The 19,145-nt window shown below is 45.1% G+C and overlaps 1 protein-coding gene across 5 annotated transcripts in view; it reads right to left on the bottom strand.

Annotated features, from left to right (window-relative positions):
* The window catches only part of FLNB (filamin B), an 85,663-nt gene extending 74,202 nt beyond the window's left edge, over positions 1-11,461 (bottom strand). For all 5 annotated transcript variants that reach the window (XM_033140995.1, XM_033140996.1, XM_033140997.1 and 2 more), the window contains exon 1: positions 10,798-11,461. In XM_033140995.1, the coding sequence (XP_032996886.1) occupies positions 10,798-11,272 (475 nt within the window). In that variant the 5' untranslated portion in view covers positions 11,273-11,461. The remainder of the gene's footprint in view (positions 1-10,797) is intronic.
* Between the last annotated feature and the right edge of the window lie 7,684 nt (positions 11,462-19,145).

Here is a 19,145-nt window from a genome sequence, read left to right as displayed (position 1 = left end):
TGCCCAGAGGGAAGGTTTCCCTTGCAGTTTGTAGAGCTCCAAGTACATTTTCATGTCAGCTGTGCTGCAGATATAACAGTTATCTCCACCTCCACACAGTTATCTCCACCTCCACACAGAAGTCTTTTTAGGATTTCTGCCTCCCACCCCCACTAACTTAATTGCAGTTTGGGCCTGGTCCCATTCTAGCACTCAGAGCAATGTTATGTCAAAGCAGCCTTCACTTCCTAACAGGCAGCAAGTGGAGCTGTGCTGCTAAAAGCATTAAGCCATTTTGCTATTCATTCATAAAGTGAAGGAGCACAACTTAAGCGTTCACCTGTTTAATCCAATTAGGGATCCCACAGCAGCCGATGAAATCAGAAAGTATAGTAGCTGGTCAGGTTTACACCACCAAGTTTCTAACGTCTGAGATAAGGACGTTGGCGCAAGTCCCTGTTCAGTTGTCAGATCATGGTGGTTATTGTTCACCCATTTCTTGAGCTACTTCCAAGACACAGAGCACCACAATGCAAAGTGCACATGAAACACTCAAGACTGCCTGGGTGGCCTCTATCATTGTAGGCCATATGGATGCAATACCCTAGCTTTTAGCACACTTAAAAAAAAAAAAAAACCACATTGCACTGCTATAAAGAATTTGACTTTGCACTACCACAAAACTCTATATTCTTTGACTTCTACTGAACAGAACTGGGGGGGGGGGGGCACAGATAGTCAACCCTGAGTTTTCCAACCCTCGTGCCAGAAATATAAAACAGGCAAGTGGGGAGTGGCTCCCATCCATAAAGAAAGGGGCCAGGAAGCCACTGGCTCTACTTTTATTTCAGCTTCATGCTAATGTTTGGGGGGGGGGGAGTCGAAAGCAAGAGAGTTGCTTCATGTATTTAATGGGAAGAGTTTGAGGGAGAAAAGAGTAGCAAACATACTTGCTGCAGCCAGCTTCCTCAAAGCCTAGAATGTTTTTTTTTAATTAATTCTACCCACTCCTCCCATGTTCCCAGCATGTGATAGATATGAGCTGTTTGCAGTGGAGCAAGCATTTCCTACTTTCCTTTATCAACAGCAACAAAAAAAAGCACCTCTAAACAAATTAGACTAATAAAACACGTAGTTGCAAAAGTGGGGGGGGGATGAGGAAAGAAACACAAGGAGTTAGCAGTTCTGGTACTGAAAACAGATTCCTGGGCTGAGCATGCCCTCAGAAGCTCCCCAGGATATATTCAGCCCCACCCTACCTGCAGACACTATTTTGAAGACCATGAGATGCCAGCAAAAAATACCCTGAAGGAGATTCCCCCCAAGTCTGAAGTCTGTCCACACCTGTGGTAGAGGATTTGTGGGAGACAAAAACAGTACTCACAGCATGAAGTGAGAAACCCCTCCAAGTTAAAACTTACCTACAGTGTGCAAATTGAATCTAAAGTTGCAAGTAGTGACTTATGTAAGAAGTTTGTGGGAACCCTGCCCTGAACTCAAGGAGATGGCCCGCCATAGGTTACCTTTTCCACGTAACAATTCCTTTTACAGAGAAAAGAAATATAGAGCAAATTCAATAAACGCTCGTGGAAAACAGGAGCAGCAAGTCAGCAAGCCCAGCACCCACAAACAAATGTTGGATAGAAGAAACAGTCTTTCCTGGCTCACAGTAGGAGCCTTGGTCTTTTACCTCCACTATGACAGCTCAATAGCACCAAAGAGTTATGCCCGGCCTACAGTTCTCAAGAACTGTACAGAAGCATATTTCACGTGATGAATTGAGTACATCTTTGCCAACAGTCATTCTTCAGATTAACAACGCAATTCTGCACAGATGGTTCATTTTTACGTGACATGATTGCGCTGCCAGCAGCAGCACAGCCAGTTTCTCTCCTTTCTTTTTGGTCATGTTGAAGGGTCCCAGAGGATTTTCAAGTCTATTAAACCCAAATGTACCTGCTTCTCTCTTACAGGAGAAAACCTTCAGAGCTGAGGCAAACAGTGTGAATCTGTTTGCAACCCTCGGTTTTGAATACTCAGATGTAAGCCCCATTGAACAATGGGACTTACTCTTAGGTAAGCATGCATAAGATTACAGCCAAAGTCAATAAGCCAGTCTCATTTGGAAGCTGTTCTATTTTGTTGCATTCCCACCCCACTTTTTTCCTCCAAGGAAATCAGGGTAGTGTTCATGGTTATCCCCCTCCTCATTTAACCCCCACAACCACCCTGTGAGGCAGGTTAAGCTGAAAGGCAGTGAGTGGCTCAAGGTCACCCTGTGAGTTTCATGGCTCAGCTCAAGCTATAGCCCAGGCTTCCTCAATCTCGGCCCTCCAGATGTTTTGAGACTACAATTCCCATCATCCCCGACCACTGGTCCTGCTAGCTAGGGATCATGGGAGTTGTAGGCCAAAAACATAGGGAGGGCTGAGGTTGAGGAAGCCTGCTACAGCCACTAAACTTTACTTTAAAAAAATGGGAGCAGTTGTCACTTGTTTATGCCAGAATTCCAGGTTTAACCAAATACTGTACCTGCAAGGATCACGACTGCTGGCAAGCACCTAGCAGGCTAATTCATTTTTGCAATCTCCATCTTTAGTCTTGAAGGCACAGCCCATTTAATTTTTATTCCCCATCCCCACCTGATTAAGAGTTCTGGAGAACTTGAAAGCTTTCACATTTCATGATTCTTGGCTTTTCTTAATAAAGATATTATATACCTATGGGTGTTGGGATATATTTTTTATCCCAACACAGCTGTCTTTGTTGGTTTGTTTTTATGCTTCATTTAGGTAGTCGTTTTTCATTATAACTGCATCTGCCCTCATTCATTTTCTCTCTCTGTCTGTGTGTTTGTAAATATATACATTAGATATTAGGATTACGATTTATCCAAACCTGTAAGAGCATTACATAAAATATAAAATGTGCATTAGAATTTCTGGTAATAAAATAAGTTAATTTAAAAAACAAGTCCTTCTAAACAGACAACACTACATATACTATGGACAGGAATTATTCTAACTTCCCAGCTAGCCAGGGCTGGGAATATGTTCTAAATTACCAGGACATTTAGATGCCCAGGCAACCAGGCACACACGCACAAACATGTCATTGCAAGGGGTAGGGCAGAGTGAGTCAGTGTTTCATGTCCCTGTGTCACAGACTATAAGCTGGGCAAAAAAAAAAAAGCCTCCTACACAGCAATTTTATCTACAATGATTTTACATTTCACCCACTATTAAAACCTACACATCACAGGAATAACAATTCTTGTGTTCACTAGCAATAAAGCAGTAATGCCAGCTGAAATTCAGTGGTAAAGTAACTCAGCTTTTCAAGTAGACGAGTTTCAACTAAGGATGATTAAGGAGTCAGTCAACAAGCAGAAAGCAATCCTTGAACCTTGGGTTCCTCCTCAGGAAGTTTGTCTGCTAAATCATTGTTCTAGGAGCAAAGGTGGCGAGTTGTGTTTTGCTGCACCATTTCCACTGTGATAATCTCTAGGCATTTATAGTTCCTATGCAAGGTTCTGCGAAATGGGAGGAGAGGGAGGAGGAAACTGCCAACATTCCTTTCAACAGTAAGTTGTAAGATGCAGCATTTGCTCTGATCAGGCAGACACAGAAGAGCATGCTTTTTGAAACAGAACAAGCTAAGTCTGTTTATAAATTCAGGTTACACATGCATTTCAGCTACCAATGCCACCCTTTACTATGAGTATATTAAGAAGCTTCCATTTCAAGATTAAAGACTACAATCTAAGCACCAATAGTTCCAATACTATCACACAGACTCGGAAACAAGATTTGCCAATGAGGTTTCTATGCCATTTTCACCCAGCACAGTCATTTTTAATTGCCACCAAAGCCTCTTTGTACACACCAACCTGAACAAAGTTATCAACTCACAAGTAGAGAGAGAAAATTATTTTTTCTATACTAAAGGGCAAGTGTGTTTTCTGTACAACTCCCAGCACTTCATGCTTTGTGTGACCAAGTCCAAAGTTCTAATCATCAGCATCCCTAGGCAAGAAATTTCAGGTTGTGGGAATGGGGAAGCCCTCTCTGCCCAAGACCTTGAAAAACCATTGCCACTCAGAAAGAACAATACTAAATTTCTGTTGAAGGTCTGGATTTTTCAAGTTCAATGTGTGGCAACAGCACGCAAACCCTGGGGCCCGATATGGCAGAAATCTTTTTTGGAATGTTGCTCAAAGTATTAGGCCATCTTCCCCTGACCAGAGAAGGGTGCAATAACCACTGTCAAGAGGATTTTAAGGCATATGCTTTCATCACTCCGCTCCTTGCCTGAGGAAACTATAATATTGCCACAATATGAACATCATACTAGGCTGGGGGCAAGTCTGCAATTACACAAGGTAAGTTCCTGCATTGTACAGACTAGAAACATGCTGGTTTCTAGTCCCCACATCCTAAAACAGCCAATTATTGCTGCATAACAGTAGCTAGCTTAGCTGTTACCTAGGTTTTTGAGTATATATAAACATGGGGTGTGGACATTAGCTGGCAGCAGTGAAACCACCCTCTCTATTTAAAAAGCTACTACTTCTGTTCACGGAGACAACTGCATATAAAGAAACCCATAAATCAAACATTTCATTTGAACTACTCCACCCAAAAAAACCCAAGTCGAATACAGGTTCGTTCCTTGAACTGCAACACGAAGACAGGAAGTTGCTTCAATAGCATTACTAATTGCAACTCAATTCACACACCCTAGTGAGCCACTGATAAATAGTACAACTGTTGCATGATTGAATGTCTAGCACGAATTGGTTCGGTATTTCTCCATATAGTGACATCCAAGTATTGCTTATCAGTGTTCCTGTTAAACTGAGTCAGCATGGGTGTAGTGCTTTTCTACTTCAAAAGTTATCTGCCCTATGTTGCAAAGAGCTATTGCCTCTACCACACGATGGAGGCAAAAGATTATGGATTGGATCAAGACTTTCCATTCTGCAAACGGAACGGCACCTTCTGCTTGTGGTACATGCCATCCAATCCAATGGAGGTTTCCACTGGAGGAGGGGAGATAAGACATTTGCACCAATTCTGCTTGCAGCCTACAACATTCTGAAGGATCCCCAATCCTCCTGAAAAAATGGCAGGGGCATAGAGGCTTCAGGGGAAGGGGCATGGGGGGGGGAAATAGCTCCCCCCTTCCATCGGCAGAAGCATCATCAGAATGGAACTCTGATCAAAGGAAGTCTAGATACAATCCCTGATCAGTCGGGAAGAGACCATCACACTCCACTTACGCACACATTACAATGAATATTCAAAAAGGAATGTATTAGGAGACTTCTGAATTCCAAGCTGACCCAGGACAATAAAAATGTTTTGCTTACTGGTGCTCATGGACATTTGGTTCCATGTTTCCTTTGAGCCTTTGCCATTAAACCAAACTGCATCTCCTACCACCAGCAGACCACTACATTCAGTGCTACAGTTTGTAGTTATTCAAGACATCTGGTTCACTGAAGGCAACCCAACTGCTCACTTGGGTGAATCATTAAGGAGTGTAGTGCAGGCGATATACTAGCATTTTACTGCTCATGAAAAAAAACTGCCAGGTTTATTGAAGGAAAAGAATTCCCACAAAGATCTGGCAATATATGCCGAATGAGGAGCACACTCATAACCTGTACTTCAGGAGTGGCACTCTCAATCACGCAGCAATCACAATTTTAAAAGTTTGGATCAATTCCCACATCTTACACTTTCATTTGCAACCCAATTCTGAGCCTAAGAAGAAAGCTACATTGGAACCTGCTTGGGGCAAATGAACCAAAATGGTTCACTAAAATATCAGTTATTAAATTTGATAGCTAGTCATTAGCTGCATATTAACTGCCAAAATACAGGTGCTTAACTATGCATCTTCCAACAAAAAAAGGATTCATATGTCTCTTGTTAACTGAAGCAGCTTTCAATATTGAGGTATATGCTGCTAAGTAAGAGTCTAAATTCCAGCTACCACTAATGGTTTAGCAGAGTACAATTCATTACGTAAATCTGCATCTAGACATGAGCTACAGGACACTAGAGGGCGGATCATTCAGGGGACGGTTTTGGGCAGTAATATTTAAGGTTTCAGTATTGCAATGTAATACAGAAAGAGGGTACTCTTTAGATTATTGTGATGCAGTTATATTTGAAATGCGTTATTTTAGACCTAAGCACCACTGAACAGGGCTATCCAAAGCAATGCCAGATTTTATCTGATTCAGGAACATAAACACCTGGAGCAAAATTAGTATGGCTTTTTGTACTTAAGATTTCAGTAAGAGAACTTCATAACAAGTTGCAAGTTTATAGATCACATTGAGGTTCAATCCTATTTCAAGCAAGGTGATTGTTTTATAAAATAACCTATGCCAGCAACTGAATCAGAGGTATAGCATGCTGGTCAAACCTTCATCTGTACACCTGAGATTCTGAAGTTCCCCTACTTTGCTTTGGGCTGCAATCCTATACCTGGGCAAAGTCCAATGAACTCAGTGAGACTTAACTTGGGAGGCAACATGCATGGAATTTTGTGTTCAAGTTCTAGCTATGGCACAGAATGCCTTCCAAGACCACACAGCAACTTTTGACCCTTCCTGTCCCATGATGAATGACAAAGCACAGTGGTGCCCCGCTAGACGAAAATAATTCGTCCTGCGAAAATTTTCGTCTAGCGGGTTTTTCGTCTTGCGGAGCGGCAATGACAGCCGCGCTCTGCAAAACGAAAAAAAAAAAAGACGAAATTTTTTTGTCTTGCGAGGCAGCCCCATAGACTTTTTCGTCTAGCGGGGCAGCCTTCCGCTAGACGAATGCCTTCGTCTAGCGAGTTTTTCGTCTAGCGAGGCATTCGTCTAGCGGGGCACCACTGTACCTAAAATGAGGATAGTCCATTGACCTGCTTGTGCCTCACAGGAGGTGAAGTTAAAGCAGCTGTAAAGCAAAGCTTGGTCCTTTGATCTCTAATCCTTTGGAATGTATCAAAATGATGCAGCCATTAAATTATACCTCAGCTATTCCCTGGCCCGAAGATAAGTTTATGCCTCTCTTTAGGTGACATGACATGTTAGCATTTAAAGCAGCTTGGAGAATTCGGGATATTTGGGAAGAGCACTTGCTCCAGCATCCTATTCTCACAGTGGCCAGCCAGATGCTTATGGGAAGTCTGCAAGCAGGTCCTGAGTGCAACAACACTCTCTTCCCACCTATGACTCCCATCAACTGATATTCGAAGGCGTACTTTCTTCAACAATGGAGGAAGAACACAGCTATCATTAAGCTTACCCAGGGCACACATTTCAGAAACTTTCCTTAAAACATGTTGCAATCGTAATTTACAATTCTGATAGAATCAAATCTATTGCTGCTACATAGCATGTACTGTAATCCACACATGCAGGAGCCTAACACTTCCTGCTTTGCCCATACATTGGAGTACCAACTTGTAAGAGGCAGTTTGCCATCTCCCAGGGGCAGTACAGGACAGGCGGGGCCTTGTCCAGTGAAAGGCATTCCCCCCACCCACCACAACAGTTTTTAATCGGGTTTCTGAAACTAGCAGCACCCAGCACTAGTTGCAGCAGTACACATTATTCCGCTTGTTACTTCTGTTGGCACTTTGCACCAACAATATTCTGCTGTTAATATTTAAACTGAAAAGAAATCAGAGTGAAGTAATCCCTGGAAAAGCAAGTTTGCAACAGCTGTCAAAGGTATTTTCCCACAAGGAGTCTGATTCAGAGCTCAGCAAGGTTTCCGTGCTTCAAAACATATGGGTTACATACAGAGAACCAACATTCTTTTCTCCTATACTTTTCCTTGAAGCCTCAACTCTATTTACACAGACAGGATGTCTCTGAAGTTCTGTTTCAGGTCTCTAACTCAAGGTCACGTTTTGCTCATAACATAGTTCTATACTCCAGAGACACCACTGCAGAGAGAACCAAAGTTACTTCCCCAGTTAAAACTCAGACAGACTTCCAAACAGGGCAACAATTGTTAGAAAGTTAGATTTCAGCTCCCACAGGCAGGTATTAGTTTTATTTTCTTTTGCTTGTTAACACACCACTTCTGTGCTACTACTTGGCTGCTAACAGAGAACACAGCAAGATCTGGCTATGAGAACCACTTGCTATTAACCCATCTTTTAAAAAGTTTGAAAGCTGCCTTCATTTGCAAATCATGTACTTATTATACTCATGCCCCCACTATTCCTGTTGGAGGTTCAGAGTAGCATTCAGTGCTCCCAAAATCTATCCATTACTGCCTTGAAAAAAAAGCTGCATCTGCAACTGAGAGCATTAAACTATCATTGAGAATGGTTACCAAGTTGCTTGGAGGAAGTGTTTTTTTTGTTTTGGGTTTTGGCCAATGGATGAAGTCTCTGCCCAGAAAAACCCTGCCAATTAAGTTTATCTTTGTGAAAATGTTTTAAGAGTATTTGTCACTTTACTGATACCACATTTGCAACTTCTGCTCTTAAAGTGGGAATTATGGGCAGCTGCTAGTAGAGGCATAATTTCCTCCCTAAATATCACATAACCTTCATCCATAAACGTTCACAGACAAGATGGATGAAGCCAAGTTCATGTTTCCATGAACACAATTGTTGTGAAGTATATCCTGCATTCTTGCTATACACTACAAGTTCCCACAAGGCATCATGTTTAGCCTCTCTTGATAATCTCAGCTGGCATTCTATCAATGCAATATTATCCAGAAACACCTCCTAATGCTATTTTGCATTATTTAGTCACTCCTTTAATACAAGTTCTACATTTTGCAAGAAAATATTCCCAACACAAAAGGCACTAGAAACACAGTCAAAGCAACAGTACTTAGCTGCAGAGCTTTCTATACAATTAATGGCTATTGTAATCCGACAACATTTATCCATTCTATAGTTCAACTATATCTCAGAAGTTTGTTTTGCTTAGGACACTGGCAGCCTTTTAATCACAGCATCTGAAATGCCATCTAGTCCTTTACAAATGGTTTCTGACTAGACTGAAGCTGACTAGTATCTTCCCTCTCTACCACTACCACCTCCCAACTCATAAGCTTAGAAAAATGCAGCTTCAAAAGAAAATATGGAGTGTCATTATGCATGGACAATTTCTAAGGGAGTCCCAAAACCAGGCTTAACAGTTTCCTGTATTCACAGAGGAATGGACTAGAGGACTGTGAGATCTTTTCACACTTCGATTCTACAACACACACTGCATATGTATCTGCAACACTGGATAACACCATGCATCTAATCTAGTGGGCTAGTCCACAAAAGCTTATGCCATCAGCATGTCAGTCTTTGTATTTTGCTGCAGCTATCCCTTTTGATAGATGACTAGTTAATAGTGCACAACACCTTATAGGTGTGATGTGTCAAATATGTATGCCCAGACTACCATACATAGCCTATCATTTTACAGTTTGTCCCATTGCAACAAGAACCTAGTCGCAGCTGACTCAACAGCAGTGCCAACTGAGAAAATAGGTGTGAATAGTCTCTGCTGAATTAGTCTTAAGTTGTAACCGTCAAATCCTAATGGTCAAAATAGATGTACCATCACAGTCACACTTTTAGAAAACCAGACACTTTAGAATGCTTGCTGGGGTATTAAAACAGTTTAACAATTATTAGCATTCCCTATATACTGAATCCTTAGTGCACAGAACCAACAGCACAGCGCATTTTGGCTGCACCACGTTCTCCAGAGAATAAAATGAGAAGGACGGCTGGTTTTTTTCCTGGCAGATGCTACTTGAGGGCATCACAAACAAGCCTGGCAGCTGCTCTTTTTTCATCTTTAATTTTAAACGGGAACCAAGTTCAGCCCAATGCCTGCTTCTCCCAGGAAAGCAGAGAAGCTGGTCTCAGATCAGAGACTGGGCTTTTATACGGCACAACCCCTTCAGAAACCTCCAGCATGGAAACCGAAGTCTTTGCCGCCAAAAGGAAGTGGCTCTACCTGCTGGGAGGGAGGCACCTCAGGAAATCCTGTCTGAGCAGCGCCAGCCATTTCTCCGCTTTCCCAGGATTAGGCTCAGGCCCCGTTTACGGTTCAATGCGAGCCCGGGGACGGGGGAGTTTGTAGATGGTGGAGACACCATTAACTGTGGCGGGGGAAGAGAGCATGCAAATACCCGACGCCTGGGCGTCCCTCCTCCTTCTCCCAACCGGCGTGCTTTACAACAGTACTTAAGAGACCGGGTAAGGGGGGGGGGTCTCTAGATAGCTTATGGGTCCTCCTTTGGCGGGCGGTAGGCTAAGAGCCGAGCTGGTTTCAAAGCTCACAGGGTGCAACAAGCCGGCAGGTATCCGCCCCGGGAGGGTCCGGTTGGGCGGCTCCTCCCCACAGCCGCCCTCCACGCTGGGCTCCCGGGGGCTCGTCAGCGCCTCAGGAAGACGCTCAGCAGCAGAGCCGCGCCCACCCGCTCGCTCGCTACTCCAGCGGAGCGGCAACTCGACAGGGCATCCACTGCCAGGCACTTTGGCCCCACTTCTGCCTTCCTCACGCCGGGCGGAATTCAGACACCTACCAGCAGCTGCGAACAGACGAGCTGGTTTGAGTTTGCCCCCAAAACCTTTTGCCGTAACCCCCAGGCACAAGAGGTGCCCGGACGGTTGGGTTGAAACCAAGTACCAAGCCCGACTAAAGAGGTCCGGGGATGCAGAAGCTGAGCTGTTTCCCTCAGGCAGCCTGTAAGCGCTGCTCTCGCCACACACGGAAGCCCGCCCGCCCCGGCGTCCCCGTTCTTTTGCCCAGCCCCGACGGGTGCGCCACAAGCTCACCGATGGAGACCAGCTTGATGTTCTCCTTCTCCAGGAACTCGAGCGCCACGGACACGTTCTCCAGCTGCATCTGCCGGAAAGTGGGTCGCTGGTGGTACTTGCGGTACATGCGCTTCTGGCTCAGCACCTCCAGCAGCGCGATGAGGCGCAGCCCGTCGCTCAGGTCGAACTGCAGGTTACCGATGCGCTTGTTCACGCAGCGGAGGTGCTCGTTGCACCAGCGGGTGAAGGTGTTCTGCTGGATCCGCTTCCAGGGCGCGTCCTCGGCCAGGTCCTTCTCGGTCACCGGCATGGCTGCGGCGGGGTCGCCTTCGAGGTCGCTGCGGCACAAGGGAGGAGGAGAAGGAAGGTGGTGGAGGAGATGTTGTTGGTGCTGTTGCTGCTGCTCCTGCCACTGAGGCTGCAAGCTGCTGCTGCTGCCGCTGCTGCCGCTCCAGTCACTGCGAGCAGCCTGGCTCCGCGCCTGCGTGCTCATGTCGAAGCCGCCGCCCCGCCTCCTCCTGGCGGTAACGAGCGGGCAGGCCGACCAACCCGCCCGCCGAGGCTGGTTTGATGGCTCCCTCCCTCGCGCTGCTGCTTCTGGGTCGCAGCCAAGTGTACAAGCGGCGAAACCTACAGGGGAAGAGAAGGAACAGCGCCGTTAGCTTGGCAACCCCCGCCCGTCCGGCTCCACCAGCCCAGCGTCGCCTCCGGAGCGCACACCTGCTCGCTTCCAAACAATCCTGCAGAGAAGTAACTATTGCGCCTCGTCTGCGCCTGGAGATGTTATATATACCCCGCGGCGGCCAAGGGATTGGACCCCAGCCAGGGAGGGGGCGGAGCACGCGGAGCGGTGCAACTGCGCGGGGGGGGGGGGAGAAGAGGAAAACGCTGGTTTCCCCCCGTCGGAGGTGCTGAGCACAACGCATCACAGCCCACTTCCAATTTTAACCTTTTTTTCCTTTGGGATGCCCAGATTCAAATCTCTTCCACCAATAACACTTGCGTGAAAGAAATGTCAAATAATATTGGGGCACCTTAAAGATTAATAATGCTCTAATATGTGGAAGCTTTGCCATAAGGTATTTAGTAGGCTTTTAAGTTTCAGGTTTGTGGCACCACCTATATTCCTGCAACAGTGTGGTGTAGTGGTGAGTGTCAGGACTAGGGCCTGGTGGAAGGCCAGGGTTCAAATCCGCACTGAGCCACGAAGCACACTGGGTAACCTTGGGCCAGCCACTATCTATTAGCCTATCCTACCTCACAGGGTTGTTGTGAGGATAAAATGTGGGGGGAGCCAGCCTTGAGGTCTTTTCAGGAAAGGGGGGGATATACTGTACATGTAATTCTGAATAAGAAAAAAGACTTGTTTCTGTCTGTGGAAGTTGTATCTGCTGAAATCACCTCGCAACTGTGAGACCATAGGAGCACATGTTCTTTTTTGAATTTTTTGGTTCTCCGTCTTCTTCTGCTCTTGCTTTTAAAGGTAAACAACAACAACAAAAGAGTAGGGATGCCAGCCCCCCAAGTTCACAGACAGGATGCAGTGACAGCCAGCTGTTTGGGTGGCTTTAAAAGAGGACCGGCCAAATTCATGGCCATCAGTGGCTATGTTCTACCTCCCGTGCCAGAGGCGGGAAACATAAGAAAAGCAGGGCTTTCCTTATATTCCCATGTATGTAGGATCAACATCAGGGGACTGCACTGTTAGGCTCACATCCAAGTAAGGGCCCACAGCTGAACCCCATGCCCTCCTTTGTCAATTTTGGCAAGGAGGGGAGGCCTGCTTGAGGAGGTAGGCCCACTGGGGGCATCTTACCCAAGATTATGGAAGCAGTGATGAATCACAGCACAATCCACTTTCATCCACAACCCATTACTTTAAGGTCAGTGTGGAGAGGGTAAATTTCCTTTAAGACTGAGGTCTCCAAACATGGCACCAGTAGTCACCCTGGCACCCTCAGGCAAGGCCCACTGCTCCTCTCAATTTGTATGTATGTAGGCTTTTTGGTGCTGTTTTCAGGTGGTTGCCTGCTGTTTCTTTGTCTGTTTTTTTTATTTGTTTTGGGGAGAGTTGGTCATTGTCACTCTTTCACAAATAAGGTTCTGAAGCATTGCCAGATTTTGTTGTGTGGAATGTGTGTTTTCTGCTGCCCAGAACAGTTCATTGGGTTTTTTTCTAAATGTGCCCCCAAAAGGTTGTGCACTCCTGCTTTAAGATATGAGCTGGAAGGACCAAGGAATGAATAGGAAGCTGCCTTATACCAAGATGGCCCATTGGTCCATCTAGCTCATTATTGGTCACACTGATTGGCAGCAGCTCTCCAGGGTTTCAGGCCTGGGTTTCCCACTCCACCTTGGAGATGCAAGGGGTGGAATCTGGGAACTTCTTCATACTCAACCACTCAGCAACAAACCCTTCCCCTGTTAATAGGAAATGTGTATAGGGTCAGCCTGCCTTTTCAGCCAAGGGCCGTGTTTGGATGTTCTAATGCAGGGATCACCACCCATGGGTGCCATGCTTTCCTTGGTGCCCCTGGAATGAAGCACAATCCCCAAATTCCCAGATTTCATGTTTCTTTGCTAAAGTAAGTTTTTATCATTTTTGGAACCTGAGATTTGAGGCAAAGAATGCAAACACCACTCTTCTCATTTTGTTTGTGAGAAATTCGCCTGCTCCACCCTTTCAATGTTTTATTTTACCCCACCCCAGGGGGGGAAAACTGAGGATGCTCATGTGTGAGAGAGGATAGGATGCTCTAGGAATAAAGAGGGAGGGGGGAAGAAAAGTTAAAAGAAGTGGAAATAAATGATCTCTTTGTAGACTTTTTGCTGTGCTTCTCAGTTAGCAGGCTTTTTTTTTTAAACCCAAATGCACGCTTAGACATTTAAATATATTAGTCTACCTGTATTTATGTTCTGACTCTTCTTCAATTTCCTATCCTCCAGGACTCTCACCACAAGAATTCTGGCTGTGGGCTTGATCCTTTTTGAGCTTGTGCGCCGTTCTGCGTTCAGATTTATTGGTAAGGGCGACTGGCTTTTTGAATCATGAGCTCAGATTCCTCTTTCAGAAACTTCCTCTGTATGGTTGGGTTAGTCACAAAAGCACTGTGCATCTGACTGTGGCTATTTGCTCAACCACAACACAGGAAAGAAGAGCTATGTGCCATAAATGTAACTGGCACATCCCCAAGATAACAAATGTACACATCATAACATAACAACTAGTGGCCTGTGCCACAAACAGCACATGTCACATTAGTTGAGGCATGGCAGGAAGGACTCCTGCAGCCCCCATCTGCAATGTCTTTTGGTGTGCTTCCAGAAGCCCTTCCCTGAGATTTAAAGGGAATATGTCATACTTGGATAATTCCTTTCCTGTCATCATGATAGTTAGGAACAGTAATTGCATTTCCTAGCCAGCCATTGAAATGCCATGAAGAGCAATGCCTGTGAGGTGCCCTCTGAGCTGGTGCCAAGTCGAATGTATTTATGGGGACAGAGGGGCTGGGAGACCAAGCAACGTGTTTTGGGTCATGGAGGAAACCAACTTCAGTGCAAGGTTGTAGATATTTCATAGATCCCCATTGGCACTGTAAGAATGAGATGAGACATGCTCCTTCCTTTCCAGTTTGATTCAGGGCTGCTGGTGGAGTGCTTGTTGCAAACTTACAGCGCCTTGCACCTCACCCTGATTTGGCCACAGCACAATGGCTTGCTGCCGAGATGGGAAGGAAGGGAGAAGCAGATTCCAAACTAATGCAAATGTCAGAGAACCTTGGAAGATGTGTCAGCCACGGAAAGAGCTATGATCGGAGCAAGCCTGGCAGGAAGGTTCATGTTCCCAGCAGTCGCTGGAAAACAGGATTCATCAGTCTAGGAACTGTAGCATTGTCTCTTATTGTGACCAGCATGCTGCCCAACCATGCCTACTCAGGAGTAAACCCTACTGAATTCAGTGAGTCTTACTCCCAGGTAAGTGGGATTAGGATTGGAGCCTTAGCCATCACCAGCAGTGAAGGACTTGCTGGTGCCGGAGAACTTTAATTGCCTGCCAGACGGTGTGTGACAGCCAGTGGTGGAAGAGCCACTGTTGCCTCTCAGAAACAAGCCCCAGTGATAGTTGGGGTCATCTTATGATTCCCTGGTCCAGATTCCAATAACTCCAGAGCAGTTATGGGTAGTGCCTGAATTTGAACTTTACTTTTGCTATTGTCCTAAAAGTAAAAGTATTATAAGGTGGGATTTTGGTTTTGTTTTAAGTATGAATAACTTACTAAGGTAAGGGACACGGGTGGCACTGTGGTCTAAACCACAGAGCCTAGGGCTTGCAGATCAGAAGGTCGTCGGTTTGAATCCCCGCGACGGGGTGAGCTCCCGTTGTTCGGTCCCAGCTTCTGCCCACCTAGCAGTTTGAAAGCACATCAAGTGCAAGTAGTTAAATAGGTACCGCTTCGGCGGAAAGGTAAACAGCATTTCTGTGCGCTGCTCTAGTTCGCCAGAAGTGGCTTAGTCATGCTGGCCACATGACCCGGAAGCTGTCTGCAGACAAACACCGGCTCCCTCAGGCTATAGAGCGAGATGAGCGCGCAACCCCAGAGTCGTCCGTGACTGGACCTAATGGTCAGGGGTACCTTTACCTTTAACGTACTAAGGGGCTGGCCCACCCATTGATAAACTGAGCAACTGTACACAGTAAATGGCCAGCTGCAACTCATGACTATGCATGGCCTTTTGATACTTCGGTTGGTGGTTCTGGATATAACTTCTTTTATAGTTACACTGTTGTTAGGAGGGATGTTTGGTGTGGGCTGCTGGTAACCAGCATTATGAAACATTAACACAAAACACCCAGGACTTGAGATGGAATCAGCAAGTAAAAGTAAATAAAGTTTCTTTTAACCACCTACTGTACTTAGTAAAACGTTTTTGATCTGATAACATTAGAAAGTATGTATGTCATAGGAGCTATAGAATCTACCTGGCACTGATTTCAAATATCTGGATTTTATGCTTAGCTTTTGAATCTGTTCTCACAATTTTTTTCTGAATCTGTGTATGTTTAATATTTTTGTTTAACTGGATTAACCTGTATGTTTGTTGGAGGAGCATCCATCCATAGACTGCCATTGTGGAAGAGCCCCTCCAGCTTGTCATCATATTGATACACTTAAGCTGTGCACAGACTCTTGTTTTCTCTGCATTCGCTGGTTTGCGAAGTGGTACATGCATGGTGATAGCCACAATCCATATATATGCTAGAGTTTCTTTTGAAATACTATGTTTTGATGTGTTTTCCACCAAACCAGCTTCAATCCAAATTGAGAAAAAGAACGACATAGCTGTGTTTTAAACCAGTAACGTGTACACAGCGACAGAGAGCGGTAACCAACATGGTGCCAACCAGATGTTATTGGTATGCCACCTCCATCATCCCTGGCCAATGGCCATGCTAGCTGTGGCTGATGGGAGTTTTACTCCAGCAACATCCAGAGGGCATCACATGGGCTACCATTGCACTAGAGCAGGCTTCCTCAAACTCGGCCCTCCAGATGTTTTGAGACTACAATTCCCATCATCCCTGACCACTGGTCCTGATAGCTAGGGATCATGGGAGTTGTAGGCCAAAAACATCTGGAGGCGCAAGTTTGAGGAAGCCTGCACTAGAGGTACATAGCTGGTTAAGCTAAAGATTTTGATGGCTGTCAGTTAGAGTGTTGTACTATGACCTGGTAGACCAGGGTTCAAATTCCCACACAGCCATGAAGCACACTGGGGGGCTTGGGCCAGTCACTGCCTCTCAGCCTAACCTACCTCACAGGGTTGTTGTGAGGATAAACTGGGGAGTTGGAGAACAATGTGCACCACTTTGAGCTCCTTGGGGGGGGAGTGGTTTATTTTTTTTCCAAATAAATAACTAACCTAATGTGCCTTCGCTTTATGGGCAGAGACTCGCTGTTGTTCAATGGAGACAGCACTCCCATGGGATCTGGAATGCCATGATTGTAACTCAGCTATGATCTCACTGGTCAGCTGTGGGCAAATTGCTTTCTTTCAGAATCAGTTCCCCATTTGTAAACTAGGAATAATAATGACCTACCAAATAGGCAACTGATCCATGGAGTGTAGAAGTACACTCAAAGATTGCCAGATACGTGGAAGAGCCCCTGGTGCTTTCATCATGCTGGCAGAGGAATCCAATGCTCAGAAAGGGAATATGTACTTTCTGATTAACCCACTGAAAATTCCTGTCCAGGTTCCCCTGAATCTGAGCAACAGCCCTGTGAATCTTCAGTAGCTGGTGAATGGAAGGAAAAAAGGAATGCCTTATAAAGTCATGGTGCTGTCTACAACCTGAATGCTTGCCCTTTGGTTTGCAATCTCTTTTGCAAGGTGGACTCAATGGCTACTTTTGTCAGTTCCTCCTTGGTATTCTGGTTATAAGGTAGCTACCTGAAGGTCTTAACTTTGGACAAAGATCAGTTAGAAAGGAATAATACCTTGTAACATTGATAAGACAGCTGCTGTGTTCTAAAACAAACCATCTCTAATTCTTTCTTTTTTAATTCATTGAATTAAATTTATTTAATTCGTTCTTAATAGGCCTTACAGGAACAGAAGAAGGTTCTCATACTGAGTCAGGCCATTGGTCCATCTAAGCTTAGTATTGCTTAGTACTGTCAGGAAGGAATAGGGGGGGTTGAACCTGGGACCTTCTGCATTCAAAGCATGTGCTTTGCTACTGAACTATGGTCCTTCTACTCCACCAAGAAAAGAAAAGAAAAACACGTCCCAAAGTATGCCTGAAAAATGAAAAGCAAACTGGGAATCAGTGGAGTTTTTTTATTTTGTTTTTTGTACAGTGGTGCCCCGCTAGACGAAAATAATTCGTCCCGCGAAAATTTTCGTCTAGCGGGGTTTTCGTCTTGCGGAGCGGCAATGGGAGCCGCGCTCCGCAAAAACGAAAAAAAAAAGACGAAATTTTTTCGTCTTGCGAGGCAGCCCCATAGACTTTTTCGTCTAGCGGGGCAGCCTCCCGCTAGACGAATGCTTTCGTCTAGCGAGTTTTTCGTCTAGCGGGGTACCACTGTATAATGCTGGTGAGATATGACCTCCACCTCTTGACAGCACAAGGCTATTCACATTTACTTGGAAACTCTATATTCAGTGGGGCTATGTTCAAGGGAGGAGTGTGCATAAGACTGCAGCCTAATAGTTTCTCCCTCTTAGCAATGCTGTTCAAATATACAAAGGGAAGGCTGTTTTCTCATCTCACTGCTATGGTCCCCATGCCCCAAAATATATAATTGAGATTATTCCTTAGTGCAAGTACGCTAAAGATGCTTCAAAATAGTAACCAAGTGGTGGTTAGAGACTACTCCAAACATCTGATTCAAAACTGCCCCACAAGTGCTATTTTGGCTCATGTTTTCTGCATGGTTGGTGAATATGTTTTATATACAATCAACTTCAGATCTAGGTACATATTTAAGTCAATCAAGGGTCATTTTACTCTGTGTGGATATCTGCTTTTTTTGCAGATCAAAGTGAGAGCTGAAGCAATGTAGGTGGCAGCTCTCTGGCCCCTCTGCTTCACAGAGATGTGTGGGACCTCCCGTGAGTAGATATACATAGGATGCTGCAGTCGTAATCACAGAATGGTTTTGTAGCTGCTTTGAGACTCGGGAGGGAAGGGGGAGGGCAAATACCTACCCTTGCCATAAGGCAGAGACAGGCCAAGCACTTCATCCATGATCTTTAGCCAAGACTGTCTAGGGGGCCAGGATTCTTCAGCCCCAAAAGCTGGCCGCGAGTATCATTCACGTTTGCTTGTAAAGTGAATTTGAATGCTTATTAACACCGAGCACATGTTCCAAGTTATGTTTTCATCAGGAGACACTGAAACAAAACATACGTTGGAAACATGCGTCCAAATTTGCTGGAATATCTTCTTCGTACTGTATATTATTACAAGTGAACTAGAGCACCGGGAAAGATCTTGGCTGTGTATTTAATGAGCAAATGTTTGTATATGTGTGTACATTACACACACATGTACTTCCACACTATCGTCAAGATCAGATCCTGTTCCTTTTTGTTTGACTTCTACAGCAAACACAGGGAAGGGAAGTTTCCTTGCCCATCTTTACGTATTGAACTATTTTAGATGGATATCCAGAGGGCATTTTCCAATATGGCCTTCCCACTTCTTCCTTGAAACAATGACAGTGAGATATGTTGTTGTTTTTTAATTACTAAACACCTCCCCCTCCTGCCAAAAGATAGCAACTGGGGCAGGTTTGCTTGTTAATAGCATCATTCCACTATAGCCCTGTTGACTGGCTATCAAAAAGCTGTTCAGAGCC

This window comes from Lacerta agilis, chromosome 2 (assembly GCF_009819535.1).
Source record: "Lacerta agilis isolate rLacAgi1 chromosome 2, rLacAgi1.pri, whole genome shotgun sequence".
NCBI lineage: Eukaryota > Metazoa > Chordata > Lepidosauria > Squamata > Lacertidae > Lacerta > Lacerta agilis.
Note: the sequence above shows the minus strand (reverse complement) of the source record. Positions and strands in the feature narration are given on the sequence as shown.